At 37.2% G+C, this 20,246-nt stretch overlaps 1 protein-coding gene across 1 annotated transcript; it reads right to left on the minus strand.

Annotated features, from left to right (window-relative positions):
• Positions 1 to 388: 388 nt before the first annotated feature.
• On the minus strand, positions 389 to 8,072 carry LOC108319512 (ribonuclease MRP protein subunit POP4-like). Its single transcript, XM_052872015.1, has 7 exons — positions 7,940 to 8,072; positions 7,356 to 7,621; positions 7,060 to 7,128; positions 6,904 to 6,962; positions 1,410 to 1,511; positions 839 to 1,002; positions 389 to 749 (listed from the first exon to the last, which is right to left on the minus strand). The coding sequence occupies exons 2-6, from the start codon at positions 7,541 to 7,543 to the stop codon at positions 905 to 907; spliced, it is 516 nt and encodes a 171-aa protein (XP_052727975.1). The 5' UTR covers positions 7,544 to 7,621; positions 7,940 to 8,072; the 3' UTR covers positions 389 to 749; positions 839 to 904.
• Positions 8,073 to 20,246: the final 12,174 nt, after the last annotated feature.

The raw sequence follows: 20,246 nt of genomic DNA on the forward strand, positions 1-20,246 counted from the left end.
ACAATTACATTTTTTATTATTATTTTGGTTGTATATGTGGTTATTCCTATTTTTGGAACTGTGGTTATTCACGGTATTGGGAACTAAGCAATAAACCACAACATTTTAAAATTCTATGAAGCTGCAGTGATTGTGTCAAAAATCTTTGGTAAAGATGGCCAATGCCAGGGAAAAGGTTGTGATTTTTTATTACTAATAATAGTTACAGTTGCATGCAACATTTACTTGACAGCCTGAAAACAAGGTTCGTTATAAGCAGACAGTCTCAACGAATTTGAACATGCCTGCCATACACTACAATGTTATAATAAATATTTTACTAAATTGCAATTTCAGTTTCTTTTAGCATTGGATCCATTCAATATAAATTCACAAAAGAATGTTCTAGTTCGTATAATTCAATATAATTTAATTAATTTTTGTTGAGTGACGGCTAAACATATTTCTTCCTCCTCAGAATTCCTCTCCACTTTGTAATTAAGAAAGAAATGGAGAGTTCAATTGCAGACAAAAACCGGCAATCTTGTAACTAGCAGGACCAAAATCTACAACGACTTATTAAGACGAGAGAAGTTCAAACCAGCACAGAAAGACTAGCATGTGTCCACTAATAAGTCAAAGTCACTGTCATTCACCGTCTTTCCAGCAACTAACCCTTAAGCAATCTCCAACTTCTCCACTGCCACAATCCAATCAACATTCCGTAGCTCAAGACTTTCAAAATGCACAGGGGTTTACGGATATTCTGTCTTAAAGTAAGAAAAACATTATAAAATACAAAGAATAGCAAGAAAAACACAAGATGACAGAACAAGGTTCACTCAAAAAGATGAAGTACCTCATCAAAAACCGATAGAAAAGGGCCAAGATGTTGTTACCTACAGTAGAAGGATCATCACCAATATCACAATCCGACCTTTCTTGAACCAAGTTTATCTCCATGCAGAGTGACTTTCCAGCAATCAACTTGGAATACAAATACAGAACCCTTTTTGGGAACAACTGCGTGATACCAAATAGATAGTAAGAATTTGGTCATCACAAGTTTGAAACGAATAATAACAACTTCAACTTCACCAAAAAAATCCCAGAATTTGTTATGTTTAAGGTTCCTAGTTCGTAAAAACTAATTCACAATATTGAAAGGGATACTGATCAACCTAAAATAAGGATTAAGGAATTCTCAGAACGAGAGCACAGGTGATAGTAAGTCAAAACCTATTTAATTTTCCTAGTGAAAGTGGTAACTTGTGCATGAATGGCATAATTGCTCAGATACGCCCACAATTTTAAGTGGCGGCTAGGAATTAGGAAAATTTGTTCGGTCTAAAAATCTAGAAACAACCGTATAACTTCATACAAGCTTACAGGAATAACCACTTTGATAATGCAACGCCAGTCTCTATTACCTCGAAATTTATCATCTTCAGTAATTATCCCAAAAGCTTCTGCAGTTTCACGAATCATGATGCCGTGAATTCTTGTAAAATAAGTTATTTTACACTTCACAACTGCAAAAACAGATGGACTAGGTATAGTCAGTGATAACATGCAGATGATTATATAGGAGATAGAGGCTAAGACAATTAATCTTTTCATATTGACACATCAGAAGCCCAACTCTTTTTTCTTCTGATGGACGGTGAAAAGGGTTATGCAGGAAAGAGGGGATTTCAAAGGCAACGAAGAGCACTGATCAGGGAATGTTTCTTGAACAAGAGAAGCAAACACTTGGTTTGCACCCTGAACCAACCGGGCAGGTTACTCCACTATTGAACTCATTGCCATAATTTAAAAAAGGATCATATAAAAGATTTCACATCAATTAAAAATATGATCAAATTATAATATATAAATAGACAAAAATCTAATCTTACAAGTCAAATTTATAATGTTGAAATAGATTTAAATTCCACTTTCAAACAAAATATCATAGCCCAATTTTAGTAAGGTCTATTGATCCTACTGTGTAACCTTTTAACGAATTGTTATCAAATCATCAACAAATTTCCACTTCCATGCTTAAAATATTATTGAAGATTCATGTAACATCCCAAAAATACAGTAAACACCATATAGTAGAATTAATTACATTTAATGATAAACCAAATCAGTCTTAATTAACAAAAGCATAGGTTCTGGCCGAACGGCCTTACAAGAAGCAAAATACAATTAACGACGTTCGACCTAAGCTTACCAGACCGAACGGTTTACAAAATAGAAATACCGATCGGTCAATAAAATCAAAAGGGAAGGGGTCATTCTAATATTGTACTCTAATCTAACTAAACTAACAGATAACCGAATGCACTACTGTTCGGCCTTCACTTCGACCTCGACGAGGTTTTCTTCCTCTAAGAGCTCATCTTCAAGCGCATCCTCAAGTAGCGCCTCTCCATCTGCTCACATCCACACGGATGATCATTGCAAGACAAGACGGACGTACAAGGTCGAGACAACACAAGGAAAACGAAGGGTAAGCTTATTGAATTTAATTCAAGTGATAACATGCATTTCATAATACATCCAACATATCGAATAATTCACAACATATAATTCACTCAATTCTTTAACTCAATCAATTCCTGATACTAGACTGACTGTCCGGACCATATGAATTCTGTGTAGCTACGACGTTCGTGCACCCAGGTGGTGTAGTAACTAGAATTTATCATCAGCTGCCACCCGAGGTTAGTCCCTTCCATCCAAAGTATTCCTAAGGACTAGGACCTCCTGCCATTCCCACACATGACATACTCCCCTCTACGTGAGGACGAGCACTCACGGAACATCAGGATGAAGCACCAGCTAAGCTTTGTCCACATTCATACTTTACAAATTCAACCTTTCATCCAAGAGTCGTTCCTCCTTGGAACGCTCGTTCAAAATCCACAACCATCATTTCATCTCTTATATTGTTCATTCTTTATAATTTTTCACCTTAATATCATTTTCGTCTTCTGTTCCAATTACATAAAATGACGAGCGTTCAGCCCCCTTCATAACGAGGACGAACGTTAAAAACGAGACCGAGAGATCCTCGTTTCAGAACAGAATGAAACCGACACCTAATATTTGACGAACGTCATTTACCACTTGAATCAGTTGAATGAACTGACTCTAGGAAGATGATGAGAGGGTCGCACCTCCCACAGAAGTTGTGCATAAAAGAATGCAGTATAGTACTAGGACGTGACTCCTAGGTCGTCTCTCAAGGACCAAATTTGGTTCAAATCTCAGGTCAAACACAGAGTGGGGGGTTTGAAAGTGTTTTTGTGATTCGAAAAAAAACTGGAAATTAAAGACAACCAAAAATAATTGAAAGCATTGAAGTAAATTAAAATATTAAACAGAACAATGCAATAGATAATAAAGAAACACGTGGTGTGCTATTCCAATGCAACACTCAAGCTAAAACATTAAATGGACAATGCAACAGTAAAACTTAGAATCACAGTGAATGCAAGAAAGTAAAATTTAGGATTAACCATGCTAAATAGCTCAACAGTGTACTCACAAAATAAGACAATAAAAAATTACAGTGGCAAGAAACAAAGAAAGTAACGCATAAATAGGAAATCTGAAATTTAAATGCAAGAATTGTAACAAAAAAAAATCATAACCCCAATTTAAAAATCTCTGCAAAAGAAAAGAAATGAATGTGTTTAAACTAAGATAAATATTCCAGCCAAGAAGTCAAATTAAATTCTCTGGACATCACCGTCCATGTGCATCCACTTCTTACTCCCATAATGTGTGTTTTCACCAAAGCCAAAAGTAAATTCCACCGTGAAGCATTTTCTCCCTTCTAGGTGGTGACACATCCTCTTAAATCCACGCGTCCAAGAAGAATCCAGCATGTGAACTTCTTCTTGTCCGTAACACCCCTGCACCCTCTTCTCCAATCAACATGCACCGTTGCATACTGTAAAACAGAACCAAATCTGCACCTCCTTGGTTCAAGTGTTCCAGCTGCGTGACACCTCCAGCTTCAATGCTTCCTCTACGAATAAATTCATCTTCTAATTTCAGTGGCTGCTCCAACGCATTACCGCTTCATTCTCCATCCAGCTGCCCATTCCTTTAGCACGTCCCATCTCCTATATTCCTTCACGTGGGCATCAAACGGCTTGGACACCACTTCACTTCTTCCTTCAATTAAAGTTTCTCCTCCTTATTCCATTCAGCCGTACCGTGACAAGACTCTGCTTCCAACCATCACCGTTCCATTTCTCTCTCTCCGTGGCAATCTACTTGCTCCATGCTTATTTCAATCACCGTGTTGCTTCCAAAACGTAACACCGAATGCTTCATTCTCCTAGAAAATAAATCAATGCCTCTCCTTCCTTCCTCCAACTCCACGTATGCGTGCACACCATTCTGCAATTCCAACATCCATTTCTTTAAAGAAAAAGCAAACCGAGAGCTCCTGGATAACGCATCACTTCTCCTTACCGTGACAGCATCAAGCAACAGCGCATAAAAACCATGAATGCACCAAGCTTAAATCAAAGCTAGCTTTCATAATAAAAATTAAACAGGGATTGCTCATGAATCCAGCGCTTGCAAAAAGGAAATGGAAAAATTCAAAGTGTGCTTTTCATTCATGCTGAAAACGTTCAAAAGCCAAAAAACTTAGAACCAAAACCGAGAGTGTAAAAAGTGCCAAAATGTGTGGCGGCTGGGCACCTCTCTAAGGACGTGTGTCCTCCCTTTAATAGGGATGGGGTCCACACAATAAAACCCTAGGTCCAAGTCACTAACTTCTAATCTTTGGGTCTAATCTAATTTACCCAAAAATTGACCCAAAATATATGAGTTGATACAGAAATTCTAAACTACTGAATTACAATTTAATTAATTCTAAAATGTCTATGTGGAGAGTCTTGAATTTATTTGGCATTCTTCCTGATGTCCCAAAATGTATTTCCAAAATTTTCCTGCACTTCAAAAATGCACTTAATCAGCTCAGAAAACCCAAATTAGCGCAATTACAAATTTCTGACCAAATTAAGCACAATTCGGAAAACGGGGAAATAACAAACAATTAAACACAATTCCCTGGTCTATTTAAGTGCAATAAACTAAATATAATTCAAGAAATAACGACTCATCAGAAGATCCGATCAATACTCAAAGAATAATTTAAGTACAAAGGCTCTAAGCCGAATCCAAATGGATAGAGACACCACAAGACAAATAAATAACTATATCGAGAACAATTCAATTATAGAGACCGACTGCCAGTCAATGACCGAACGTGAAAATATGTATTTACTGATATTTTGGACGAACGCTATTTCCACCCCGTTTGGTAATTAAAGACAAGGACGAGCGTTCGGTATAAGACCGAGCGCCACTCATAACAAACGCTTTGAGTCGAGACTCATCACTGATTCGAATTAATAATAGAAATAGAAATTTTATATTAGACGAGATGATAAAGTTAGGTTTTTAAGAATGACTAAGTGTCAAAATATGTATTTTCAAGCTTCTCAACTCCTCACTTAACACTCAGGGCATCTACGTTTGGCTGAACGCTCAAACGTAGCACTAATACAAGAGGGTGTTCGTCCTCAACTAGAATTCTTTCCAAATGAAAGAATTCCATTTCAAAGAAGTTTACTAACAACACCGAACGGTCAAGGACCATTCAATGACGAACGTACGTTATCATAGGGAAGTTCATATTTAAAGATTTCAATTCCATTTACTCATTTTTCAGCATATACATTTCATACTTTCAATTAATCATATCATAGTACATCTCATATTCAACATACTTCAGTCCATACTTATGATCAGATATCAAAATCCAATAACATAGATCATGCTTCATGCAACACAAAAAGTCCATACAGCACAAATAAAACATACGAATTAAATTGAATAAGCTTCCCTTACCTCTTGAAGTGAACGAACTTGTTTCAGCCTAAGACAGGGTTCGCAGAAATAGACTTCTTCTACCCACAACGCTCAAACAAATTCTTCAAACTAAACAATTTACAGAAGACCAAGATTGGTTCAGATAGGGTGACCGCGTGCAGCCAAAGTTTGGCTTGCATGCTCAGATGAACGAACAACTAGGGATGAGAAACTTACCAATTTCAGAACGCGGAAAGGATCGGTTCAAACTGAAGCTTACGGCGCCGGGAGTACTTCTACGGTTTCTGAAATGGGATCGGAGAAAGGAGGGATGAGTTACAATAGAGAGAAGGAAGAGGTTTCTAGAGAGAAGGAGGAGGAAAATGGAAGGTCTAAGTTTGGGAAGGAGAAGGTGCATGCAGGAGAGTGACGCGGATTTCAGAAAGTTCAGTTTTGTTTAAAACGAACGTTCGTTCTCCTGCTGACACCTGTATCCCACTAACAGATTCCCGAAGCTTCTACTGCGACACTTGGCGTTAGCGCAAAGAGTGTGTGAGTGCGTTTTAATGGTTCTGAGCAGGGTTTTGGTGTAATAATTGAGATTAGACAGGTGGGTTTTGGGTGCATATTTACGAGGTCTGACAATTCACATAGAGTAAAGATGACAAATTATTATTATTATATATATATATATATATATATATATATATATATATTGACACACACACACACTTAACCTCACAAGAAGATTGTAAGATGATGAGCTTTGTATCTACTAATCAAAATCATTAGCTCTTTCCACGAGAATCAAAAATAAGCTTTGACAATTCTAGTAGAGGTAACAACAATTTTAACACTTTTCAACGTACATAAAAGAATTACACATTAGAACATTTTTGTCTTTTGAGAGAGAAAAAAATAGATAATAATTGTACTTCCGGTCAATGATTGTCTAGTTATGCAACTTTTTCCTTTTTATTATAAGATTGTCGTAGGTGTTTTTAACTCATTAGAAAGTAAAAAAGAATGTGCTCAAACCTAAAATGAAAGCACCATGTAGATCTGCACCTAGGAGACATTGAGTCAGTTGATTCTTCCTGCAATATTAAACAAGTTAATAGTCATAAAAGCCTCAAGAGGAAAGCAGCATAAATGATTATTTTCAACTCAACAAAAATTAAACATAAGATGTACCCAGTTGATTTAAGAAGCAACATTAGGTAATCTTTCCACATTTCATGCATTGGCTTGAAAATATCGAATCTGCAAGCAGAGTAAACTATTAGGGAACAAAAGAAACATCATTGTAGAAAAAGTGTGACCAATAAACTTGTACAAAACATTATTTGTAATAGCATAAAGCTAAACTTCCCAAACAAAAGCTGATGCTGAAATAAAAGATTCCTCACAAAAATATACATTAACAATTGCAGCAGTTAAAACTAACATTAAGGATCAACATATTGTCAGGAAGTGTCTTTTTAACTTACTTTTGGAACTCTTGAGGAAGATATAATGATCCACACTTTTTATGCTGTCTCATAGACATGTGTTTCTTAGAGCGTTTTGAATGGATTTGCAAAGCTCTAGTTTGAGAGCTAGAAGAAAGCACCCGTCCTTGTACAAAATTATCAAGAAGGATCCAGTTGTCAATTTTCATGTTTCCAGATCCTTGCATGTACTTTTGTGCAGCATCTCCCTTCTGAAGAAGCTCATGCAATATGCCATCAATCGAACCTCTTCTTTCGGTGGAAAACTGCAAAATATATGTCAATGGTGACAAATACAAATTTCCACCAATTTATCATTGCTAATGGAAAAAACTGCATCTTTCAAACTGGAAGATAAAGAAACTTCCACATTTTGGTTAGATTGAGAGCACACAGTTAATTGGTTAAAAGGTGGCTTTTAAGATCTGTGAATTATTCCATGCATCCGTGTTTGTTTTAAGAGTTAAGCCGTTAGAGGAGATTAATTATTACGGATTTATAATGAAAATTTTTATCAGCAAATGCTTTTATTAGATTTCTTTTAATATTCTCAGCCAGGACATGAGCTCCAAGCAAGGAATTACCTCACTATATGGGAGCAGATTGACATTTACAGGCACAGAAAGTTGGGCATATACGAGACCATCTTCAATTTCTGCAAATAATTAGTAACATCACTTTGTCCATATATATTGAAGTGATAAGTTTAAAATATACTTCGCATAAAACCCTCAAAATCAAAAGGATGAAAATATAAAAGAAAGAACTTATATATCAAAGGGTAATATGACATTGAGTTTCTAGTACCTGGTGAATTGGTATGACCAGAAAAGCTGAAATTTCCTAAAAGGGGGAAATGGAAATTATCAGATAAATGTCAAACAAGATATTTACAGATATTCGCATCAGTATTGTAAGACCTTGGAAAATGAACACCGTAACCCACCTGTCAAATCAAAATTAATGCACTAAAACCCTGCTGATGGAATTCTCCTTGACGTAGTCCTCCTTTTGTATTTTTACTTTTCCTAGCTTAGCTCTTAAGGAGCATGGGTTACTATAAATACCCAACTCCTCTCTTGTATTAGGACTTTTGAGATTAATGAGAATTGAGTTTTCTGAAACAGAAACTATTCTCTCTTGAAAGTCATAGGCTAGAGAGTCCAAAGACTCCCTCTAGCCACCTTCCAAGCACCACTCTCATTTCCATTTTCCAAATACCACCGTGCTTCTCTCTCACGTCACCATTGTTCCAATCCGTTTCATGCTAGTGGCTTCAGCACTCTACAGCCACGCGTCAACCTTTCTTTTGCACACATCATCGCCACATTTCATTCTCGCGCATCCATCCACATGAGCGTCTCATTCTCGCTCTCAATAGCTCCTCGGCCATCAACCACATCCTCTTCACCGTTTTGCTTTGGTTTCATCACAGATTCCAGATTCAACCTCTATTCTACCTTGCTTCCGTCATTGCAACCCTAGATCCAGGTTTTCCACCGAATCTCATCTTCTCCTCTAGGGTTTCGTCTCCCTTCCTCCTTCATTTTCATTATTCCTTCATTTTTCACCGAACAAACCTTATTTCCTCCATTCATCCTTCCTTTCCAACGTTCAATCAGTTGTTTGAACCGATTAATCGGTTCATTTTGAGTTTTCCCTCTTTTCTAGGATTCGTTCATGGTTTTAGGGTTTTCTGCAATCGATTTCGTTTCTCTCAGTTTCCTTCGAGTCAGATCTCAATCTAGAACTTCGTTTCCATTCCGCTGCGTCTTCACTCTCTGGAGGAAGCTTTGAGGAGCTCGCACAGCTTCGGTCGTCAGCTTCTCGGGCGTTCGTCCATCAAGTGGTATTCAGAGCAAGGTCGAACACGCTTCGAAGGTAAGTATCTCGGTTCGTCTCTGTTCTGAGTTTCTTCAGTTTTTGAGTTGTTTTGAGTCTTCTGTTGAATCTGTGTCTGTGATATCTTTATTCTGAGTTTCTGTTTCGCGTTTCTGTTTCGCGTTTCTGTTTCGCATCTCTGTTGCGTTTTCTTCATTTACGTGGTGTTCATTCATCTTATTCTGTCTCGGTTTGCTTTTAATTCTGAGTATTTTGTGTTGTTTCTTTTCATTTCTGAGGTGTTCATCATTTTCCTTCATTGTCTTGAGTGTTCTGACTTGTTCTGTGCCTTGAGTCAATATTTTTATCATTTTATTCGGTGAATCCAATTTGTTTGAGTCTTTTAATTTCTAAATCGAATTCTGTTTTGTCATAGTCATGTTAGTTGAATTTTCTTGTTATAACTTCAAGTTGTATTTCTTATTTGAGTTGTGTTTGTGGTGATCTGATTATATGTTCAATGTGCATACCGTATGAGCTATGACATTCAATACTGAGAGCTCGGATGCATGAAATGAGCAGCAGATCTGATTTGAATTTGCTGTTGTGAATTTTTTTGTTTTAATAAGCTGTTGAATCTGAACATTGAAGCTATTCTGCACTTTTAAAATTGAGCTGGAATGCTGAGATGACTAGTAACAAAGTGCCAACCAGAAAAGCCGTCATATGCTCAGCATTAGCTTGGTTGTTAGTGTGAAAGTCACAGCAGAAATTACTTGCAAGCAGTAGGCCGAACTGCATATTTCATTGCTTGAGTATTTTGCTTTGTTTTTGTTCATTTCAGTAGTAGATCATTGCTGGAATTCTGTATATTTAATCCTAGAGTCTTTGCAAACCGTTTTTAAACTTTCTAAACTGCAGAACTAAGTTGTTTCAATGCTTGTTAATCACTGCTTTGGTCCAAAATGAAATAAAGGCATGAGTTGAGTAAATCAGTTCAAAAGAGGCAAATTCTGAAAAGAAAAACAAGGAACTGAACATGTGAATTTGAGTAAAAGCCTATGAAATTGTGTAAACTGGCCTTGAATGATCAAAACAAGCATCATTAAACTTGTTCGAATGGATTTCAGTGTGCAATTGTGTCCAGAATTGAAATTGCTAAAAATAGCTATGGGACAAGTTCAATTTTGCATCTGAAACCTGTGTTCACCAACAAGTTCTGCAATTCATTACTGCATTTTTTTTATTTGCTTTCTTAATCTGTTCTAGATCCCTTGTTAGGTTCTGTTTGTGTGCTCACATTATTCAAAGCTTTGTTTATTGCTTGTCTTGGTTGATAACTCTGGTTTTGTCTATCACATGTGCAATCTATTTTGCTGTTCTTAATTTGAGCTTTGATTGCTTTATTCATCTGATCTAGAGTTGTCTTAAGCAATAGATCTGCTGTACTGTCATTGTTTTGTGGCTGTCCTACTCTGTTCTGCATATCACTTTGCCTTGTCTAGCCTTTGCCTGTTTGAGAAGTTGTTACACTTTGGTTTTTGGAATTTGAAAGAGGGTTTGTGTGCTTGGTAGCATCTTAGGTGGTGGTGGTCTGAAAGACTCTCCAACTGTGTACTGCCAAGGGAGAATCTCCCTTCCAAACATTTCCATTTTGAGTGCTTTAAGCTTTAAGAGAGAAACCTAAGTTTGTGAGCTTTGTGTGGCTGCATCTAAGAGCCAAATTTCTTGCTGAGAGTGTGTTCTTGTTTAAGTGCTGAAATAAGTTTTGACCTTGAAATGTGCTGACCATTTAGTTGTGCAGTTTTTGTTCTGATTAACATTTACAGGGAGTAAAGTTGTTCAAAAGCAGTTTGTAAGTGTGGGAAGTCTAACACAAGAGTACCTCAAGTGGAGCAAAAGGAGCTTTGCTACCTGCATAAACTACACCAAGCTGAATAGGGAGTCTCTTTATTCTATTGTGCAGTTTCGTATTAGATTTGTGCATGACTAAAAATAGTAAACCATATTTGCTTAAATATTCTGTTTGGATATCATATGGTTTCATTTTTTTTCCTTAACATGCGCAAACTGTTTCTTTATGTTAATTCAGACTAATAAATTGGATGTTGTACTTGTTGATTGAAAGCTGACATGATCTTTTAAGGGTTCAGCAACACCAATGCAGGGAGAAAGTCTAGATTAGGGATGGGATTTGTTTTCTGTGTTTATAATAATCCAATCTGAATTGTGCTGTTATCAATTTTGAATTTTTATTGTTTTTCTCTGGGATCTTGGTGTATAGAAAAACTGCAGCATTGAGTGGGATTTGGGAGTGCAGACCAAAACCTTCACTGATACAGCTATAGCACCTCAACAGAGTATAGATTAAGCAACCAGAGGCAGAAACACGTCTTGTGGGAGTGTTGAACTAAAAGGAGTCTTTCACCTTAAATTGCTTCTGTTTTGGTTGAACTATTCCTGTTATAGCTTGTATTGCTTAGCATTATTTGGAAGTTGATCTGGTATGATAATTTTTGTACACTAGGATTAGCCAATCTGAATCTGAATTCTGAATTGGAATTGTTCTGCATTGTGTTGGATTAATCTGATTTTGATTAGACTGGGTGGTTGTTAATCAGTTTGGTTTCAGCGTAGACTTATATCCTTTTGATTCTGGTATAATGACCATTTGCATGTGTCTAATGAAATCTGGTTTGATTTTGGTGTGTGCAGAGCTGATACTTGAGAGTTTAGCTTGAGCAGAAATTTACTGAGAAGAAAAAAAAAAAAAAAAAAAACCTAAGCACTTCATGTGGAAGCTTTGAACTGAAGGGAGTTATTTACTTTAATTGCTTCTGATTGTTTACATTGCTTTGGTTTAAAATTGTTCATTGTGGACTGCATGAACTGCTGAATTAGTGTGAATTTTCTGTGTAGTTTGGGAAAAGCAATATTGATGGTACTGTAGCATATTGTAAATTGTGAGCTGTTTCAGTGAAGACAGTAGCAGCCATCTGAACTAAAGGGAGTTTCTTTTATCTCAAATTGCTTTTGATATGCTTAAATTCTTTAGTATGGCCTGCAATCATTAGGATTAGAATTGTTTGATCTGCTGATTTAGTTGGAATTGTTTGTGCAGTATAAGTTGAGACCATTAATTGAGCAGCAGCAGATTCTTAGTGGAAAGCTTGTGCAGCCAAGAGAAAGGGAAGTTCTTACTGCCCTATATCTTCTTTTGCAATCTGTTTTAACTAAGTGAATACTCATAGCAGTTTTGTGCATGTGTGATTGCAGGATTGGACAAGCTAGTTTCTTGATTTAGGCCGAGAATTGAAAGGAATATTTGGCCTCTGGAAGATTTCGTGCAAGATGAAGAAGTGGTCTAGGACCGCATCATGGTTTTGATTTTTTATTTTCTCTGTATTTGTTTGATTCATCTGAATTGTAATGGGCTTGTCTTAGCCACTGTTGGTTTTAACTTTTGTTTTGTAAAAGGGCCTTTTATAAAGTCCAAGTTCTTTGGAAGAGTCCTTGGTGCTCTTTCAAACTCTTGGCAACTTTAACTTGCTTTAATTTTAGCATAGCTAGATAGGTGAATGTGTCTTGTTAGCCAAAGCTACAAGCTTCACCATAGGAGTAGAATTTAATATTAACTTGATTTGTGTAGCTCGTAAGGGTCATTAGAGTCCGCTGGTTTCTTTAGTGTTTTTTGTTATTTGATTTTTGTGTTCACGTTTAGGGGTGATTAGGCTAAAAGGGATTAAACTCTAAGCCTTTTCACACATTAGAGTCCGAGAGTCTAGTCTTTTAATTGTTTGTGATTGTTTGAGTTGTGTACTTTGTTTCTAAAGGTGATTTTAGTTTAAGGGGTAATTAGTTAGTAGCCTAAGACATTTCTGGCAAGGCAAGACTTGGTACTTAAGCAGCTCTTTAGCTCACCTCTCTTACCTGGGACTTGTCTAAGTGAAAGTTTTGAACCCTTTAGATTAAGAAAACTTTTAAAAACAAAGATGTCTTCTTATGATTCATATAGGTCTTCTAGGTTAAATAATGTTGATGAAATGTTTAAACAAGCTAGGAATCTTCCATTCTTTTGTAAAGACATAGGAGCATTAACATACCTAGCTTGGGAAAAAGAAATTGATAAAATAAATCCTTGGTTTTATGAAGAGAGTGAATATTATGTCCTTAGCATATATCTCTCTAAGTTAGAAGAGCATGCAAGTGAGTGGTGGGATGAAAGACAATATCATGTTAGGAAAGGTAGAAAGTCCTCCATTCGTGATTGGCATGATTTAAAAGCTTGCATGAGAAGAAAGTTTGTGCCTTCAAGCATTAAAAGAAACCTAGAACTAATTAGGGATTGCATTGATGATGGAAAATTATTTCTTGAGAGTTTAAATGATCATGGGTTTCTTCGTAGAGAATTAGAATTTGGGGCAAGACTTAAGGAGATCAAGGATAAGAAAAGAGAAAGAGAGATTGAGAGAAAAGAAAAGGAAGAAAGGAAAGAAGAAGAGAAGAGAGAGAGAGAACAAATAGAGAAGAGAGAAGAGAGAAGAAGAGAGGAATTAAGAAGAGAAGAGAGAAAAGAAGAAAAGAGAGAAAGGCAAGAAAGAGAAAAGAAAGAAAAGGAGAAATTGTTACTGATGACAAATCCTATTCTTTCAACTGGGGAACCTAAAAGGGAAGGTTTCCAAATCATTACTTCTTTTCCAATAATTGATTACTTTTCAATTTTTGACTTCTCTTTCAAACCAATTGTCATGAAAACATTTTCAAAATATGACAATTCAAATCTTGAGTTAGTGTTATCTTTAAGAAAACAATTAACTCAAGATAAAATTGAATTTGGACTTCTAAAATTTTTAAAGATTACTAATCAAAGTATTAGAAGTTCTTATTCTCTTGTTTTTAAAGAAAAATTCTTTCTTGGATTGATATTAACCGAAAATATATTTGATATGTATTGCAGATTCGTGTTTGATCCAGGAGGAAGAAAACTAGATCTAAAAGAATAAGGCCACCCCAAGATGGCCATGCTCCCAAAGATTGTGTGGAGTTTCTTCATAAGGCGATTGCCAGATTTGAGGACAAATCTTTTCTTAAGAGGGAGGGCATGATGGAATCCTCCTTGACGTAGTCCTCCTTTTGTATTTTTACTTTTCCTAGCTTAGCTCTTAAGGAGCATGGGTTACTATAAATACCCAACTCCTCTCTTGTATTAGGACTTTTGAGATTAATGAGAATTGAGTTTTCTGAATCAGAAACTATTCTCTCTTGAAAGTCATAGGCTAAAGAGTCCAAAGACTCCCTCTAGCCACCTTCCAAGCACCACTCTCATTTCCATTTTCCAAATACCACCGTGCTTCTCTCTCACGTCACCATTGTTCCAATCCGTTTCATGCTAGTGGCTTCAGCACTCTACAGCCACGCGTCAACCTTTCTTTTGCACACACCATCGCCACATTTCATTCTCGCGCATCAATCCACATGAGCGTCTCATTCTCGCTCTCAATAGCTCCTCGGCCATCAACCACATCCTCTTCACCGTTTTGCTTTGGTTTCATCACAGATTCCAGATTCAACCTCTATTCTACCTTGCTTCCGTCATTGCAACCCTAGATCCAGGTTTTCCACCGAATCTCATCTTCTCCTCTAGGGTTTCGTCTCCCTTCCTCCTTCATTTTCATTATTCCTTCATTTTTCACCGAACAAACCTTATTTCCTCCGTTCATCCTTCCTTTCCAACGTTCAATCAGTTGTTTGAACCGATTAATCGGTTCATTTTGAGTTTTCCCTCTTTTCTAGGATTCGTTCATGGTTTTAGGGTTTTCTGCAATCGATTTCGTTTCTCTCAGTTTCCTTCGAGTCAGATCTCAATCTAGAACTTTGTTTCCATTCCGCTGCGTCTTCACTCTCTACAGGAAGCTTTGAGGAGCTCGCACAGCTTCGGTCGTCAGCTTCTCGAGCGTTCGTCCATCACCTGCTCAGACCATTTAAAACACACTCCCAAACTCTGCACACTGACGCCAGGTGTCAAGAATGGAACGTTCGAAAATCAGTAGTGGAAGACAGGTGTCCGTATGAGAGTGCGCGTTCATTTTGCCTGGGAAAGAAAAATGATTTTTCTGAAACACTTCTTCCCACTCTCTGCATGCACCTTTCTTCCTCCTGAAACCTGACTTTTCATTTTCTCATCCTTCGCTCTAGAAAGCTTCCATCTTCTCTCTACTGTAACTCACTACTCTTTTCTCCGATCAACATTCAGAAACCGTAGGATCGTTCCCTGAGTCGTGAGCTTCAATTTGGACCGAACAGTTTCAGAATCTGAAGCTGGTAAGTTTCTTCCCTTAGCTGTTCGTTCTTCGGTTTCATGCAAAACCAAGTTTTGGCTGCATGCAAGGGTATAGTCTAAGTATTTCGATTTTCATGTGTTTAGATTAAGTTGGAATTGTTAAGTGATCGTGTGGATAGAAAGCTGTAAGCGGACGAACCAAAACCTTGAATATAGAACATTTCAGTCACGAATCCGGGTAAGGGAAGCTTATTTGATTTAATTCGTATGTTGTGTTTTGTTTGAACGTTCGTCTAAGTTGATTAAATGAATATGATGCATTCTGATTGACATGTATGATGATGCCTGAGAAGTATAAATGTGAATATGAGTTATCATTTTGAAGTATGAGTTGTTAATGTGAAATTCTGTAAAGTGTGTAAATTGATATCTGATATGAAGTTATAAGATATGAATTGATATGATAAAATGTGAGTTGCAAAATAGATGAAAAATCTGAATATGATATTCTTACTATGATAATGTACGCTCGTCATCGAACGGTCCTCTACCGTTCGGTTTTCTAGTAAACGGTTTAAAATGAAATTCTTTCATTCGGAAAGAACTCTGGTCGAGAACGAGCGTCCTTCTGTGAAATGCTATGTTTGAGTGTTCGACTCAGACTAGTGGTATCCGAGTATCTGAAATAAAATAATAATATCTTTATACCCTCGTACTTTAGAATAAGTAACGCTCGGTCTTACACCTAGCGTTCGAAATAAATAGCGCTCGGTCCTATACCTAGCGTCTGTCCTAAGTAGTGCTCGGTCTTATACCAAGCGCTCGTATTATTGTATAATTAACCTTGATAAAATAACGTTCGTTCAACTATAATAATATTTCTTTTCTCGAGTTCGGTCATTTACTGGCATTGGATTTCCGTATGTGAATTACTCCAAAGATAGTTCTTAATATTCTTGGCCCTTCTACTTACATTGGATCCGGTCTAAGGTCTCCATAATGAAATTTTCTTTAAGTACCAGAGAAAACCCAAACGAGTTAGTTCATTTAACTGACCCGCGTAGAAAGTAACGTCCGTCACAGATTTCTTAGTTCAGTCAGTCCATTTTCGTAAATTCTACAAGTACTTATCCTAATCTTATTCTGTTCTGAACGGGAAAATCATTGGTGTCATTCTTATCGTTCGTCCTCGCTCTTCAGAGGGCTGAACGCTCATTATTTTATATCTTTGGAACTAAAGATGAAAATGATAATAATGTACAAGATTTTAAAGGGTGAACAATATATGGGATGATTTTACGATTATGGAATTTGAACGAGCGTTCCAGGGAGGAACGAATCATATGTTGAATATTGGATTTGGTAAAGTATGACTGTGGTTATGCTAATGCTGGCAGTTCATCCTGATGTTCTGTGAGTACTCGTCCTCACGTAGAGGGGGGTAGGTCATGTGTGGGAACGGCAGGAGGTCCTAGTCCTTAGGGGTACTTTGGATAGGGCTAACCTCGAGTGGCAGCTGTTGAGTGTATCCCAGTTACTACATCGCTCGGGTGCAAGAACGCCTGTAGCTACACAGATTCATACAGTCCGGACGGTCCGTCTAGTGATAGTTTTTGGATGATTATATATGTTGAAATATTCTTGTGTGTTTGAAATGTTCGATTCAAATGTTGATGTATGAATTAAATTACATAAGCTTACCCTTCGTTTTTCCTTGTGTTGTCTCGTACTTGTACGTTCGTCCTGTCATTGCAATGATCATCCGTGTGGATGTGAGCAGAAGGAGAGGCATTGCTAGAAGGCGTTATCGAAGAAGAAAACCTGGTAGACGTGGAAGTCAAAGCCGAGCCCTAGAGCGTTCGTTTAATTTAGATGTTATCTTTGTAGCTTTTGAACGTTCGGTTATTTGTCTTTGTAAAATCGTTCGTCCTGAACTTCTATTAGTTCTGAATTAATGTATGAAATTCTGTAATTAAAGCCTTTTGGTTTATGAACTCTAATTTTAGTGGAAAGACTGCATTGTTTTACTGTTAAATGTAATTAATTCCATTATATGGTGATTACTTTAAATTGGGATGTTACATTAGTGGTATCAGAGCAGTTTTGTTCTCTTAAGGACACTGTAGGTTATGAGTGCACTATGTTTTTGCTGTGTGCTTAATGTGTGTTTAATGAGTTATTCTTCAACTCTTTGAACATGACTAACACTCGTTTTTCTCTGTTTCCCAGAGAACAAATGGCACCTAGACTTCCTCCTCCACCACAACCCAATGAACCTAATGTGCCCAACAACACTAGGTTGTTGGAATCGGTGATAGATAGGCTACAACAACAGAACACTACACTAATGGAGCAGAACGCAGCTGCCCTACAGAGTTTGGAGGCTGCTCGCGCCAACTCTCTAGCTACGCAGAGGCAGTTGATGGAGATTATTGCAGCTACTAGGAACCCGTCGGGAGCGTCCTCTTCAAACGCTACCCATCAGGCTGAGTGGAGCTTGGAAAGCTTCCTGCAACACCACTCAGCCAAGTTCAGTGGAAAGTGCCTTCCTGATGAGGCAGATCAGTGGCTGAGGGACATGGAGAGAATTTACAACGCCAAGAGATGTCCGGACGAAAACAGGTTGGCGTTCACTGAGTACCTACTAACCGGAGAAGCGAGCCACTAGTGGGCAAGCATGAGGGCCATTTTGGCGGACGCCCAAAATCCCATCACATGGGAAGTATTTCGGAGCAAATGTTATGAAGAATACTTCCCTGACAGCGTCCGTTTTGCAAAGGAAGTAGAATTTCTTCAGCTGGTACAAGGTGGAATGTTTGTCTCGGAGTACACCAATAAGTTCAAACACCTTGTCCGTTTCAATACGATGACCACCAGTGAAGAATGGCAGTGCAGGAAATTTGAGAACGGACTAAGAAGTGACCTGAAGGTATTGATATCCAGCTTGTATATTCGGTCTTTTCCTGCCATGGTGGAAAGGGCCAAAGTACTGGAGAAGAATATGGCAGAAGTAGAACGGCAGAAGAAGCAACAACAGGTGGTTAGGGGACCGATCGTATCCAGAGGCAATGTTAATCAGAGGAGAACCCCTTATACTCGTTCAAATCAATCACCAAATACAAGTGGATCTCAAGCGCTGGTCACTGCCGGACAGTCTGGGCAGCAAAGAAACGTTACTTGTTTCCAGTGTGGAGGACCACATTACCGTTCGTCATGTGTAAGATCCTTAAAAATATTTGTAAGTTAAATACTATATATAAAAAAAAATATTTTTGGAAAGGATAAGTGTTCCACGTAGCTTTGAGATCAGAATTCATCAAATTGCAAATAAAAAATTATTTTTGTACTAGTAAAATGAATAAAAAAATGAATAGTTAAAATGAATAGTAAAAAATGAATAGTAAATTTTTTTTGCTATAAATAGCCAAGGGGGGGGGGGGGGGGGGGGAGGGGGGAGGCTGAAAATTTACACCAAAGAACTTAGAAAATTTTTGAGAGAAGAGAGTTGGAAGAATTTCTAATTGCAAAGGGGATATTCTGGAAGTTTTCAGAGAGCGAGGAGATTAAGTCTGTAATAGAGGTAAGGGAAGCCACTCTTATACTTTGCTTTTCTCTAATCTTAAATCTTGAATATGTAGTATTTTGTTGCTATATGGTCTTGAATTTTGAATGAGAACATTTATTTGTTTCTTTTGTAATTTTGGAAGGACGAGAAGTTGTCTAACCGGCTCTGCCAGATTCAACTTCTTGTTTCCCCAAAGCTTTGGTTGTTTCTTATATCTTTACATTGTATTTTTGGAAGGACGAGAAGTTGTCTAACCGGCTCTGCCAGATTCAACTTCTTGTATCCCCACACCTTTTATTTCTTCTTTTTATTGTATTTTTGGAAGGATGAGAAGTTGTCTAACCGGCTCTGCCAGATTCAACTTCTTGTTTCCCCAGATATTTTATTGTTTTATCTATTTTTTTTATTGCATCTTTTTGGAAGGATGAGAAGTTGTCTAACCGGCTCTACCAGATTCAACTTCTTGTTTCCCCTGAATTTTTATATTAATATTATTTTGATGGTAAGGGCAACTAATTATTTTTGTATGAATTTATATACATATGAATGTTGAACTGGTGTTCTCTTGTGAAACTGTTTTATGACTTTTATTATATTGGGTGTTATAACTGAAATTGTTAAATTGTACATGTTGTGATGTGATGAATTTAATCTATTTTGAATGAGTTTGTTGGCTGAAATTGATCTTGTTGGAAGGTCTAGAGTAAGGGTTCTGTAATAGCTTGTATATGGGTATTAAATAGATGTACAGATACTGTTTGAGGTTGTTGTGAGAGGAAGTAAAAATATTAAAATTAGGCATTTTAGATTTAGAGCATAAGAGAACAAGGTAGATAATTTAAATAAATAAATTGTTAATTATTGAGGGCCTCCCTTTGTTGGTAGGATAGAGGAACCTTAAAAACCTGAGTTGGCACATCCCTGATCATAGAGCAGCCCTGGCCTGGTCCAGTCAGTTGTGACTAGTCATATGTGCTGGCGTCGAAGGTGAGTTTGATGCGTTCAGACATCTGGGTCCTCTCCGGTGACCAATTGGGGTAAAGAAAGATCTCTACTAGGATGAAAATAAAATAAAACAAGTTGATTGTAGATGCATAAAGTTATCATGGTAAAAAAAAAAAACTTCACATATATATATTTCATTTATCGTTACATTGAGCTCAGACTTTAATATGTAGTTGCTAAAATATGTTGAAGTGTTTTGGCTGATCTATGATCTTTGATT

The sequence above is a fragment of the Vigna angularis genome, chromosome 1 (assembly GCF_016808095.1).
Source record: "Vigna angularis cultivar LongXiaoDou No.4 chromosome 1, ASM1680809v1, whole genome shotgun sequence".
NCBI lineage: Eukaryota > Viridiplantae > Streptophyta > Magnoliopsida > Fabales > Fabaceae > Vigna > Vigna angularis.

Excerpts from the sequence above, each read along its gene's own strand:
- LOC108319512 (XM_052872015.1), bottom strand. The coding sequence starts at position 7,543 with ATGCAAGGATCTGGAAACATGAAAATTGACAACTGGATCCTTCTTGAT. Across the intron at positions 7,129-7,355 it reads CTTCCTCAAGAGTTCCAAAA|ATTCGATATTTTCAAGCCAA; the intron begins GTAAGTTAAAAA and ends CTCTGCTTGCAG. Across the intron at positions 6,963-7,059 it reads TTGCTTCTTAAATCAACTGG|GAAGAATCAACTGACTCAAT; the intron begins GTACATCTTATG and ends TTAATATTGCAG.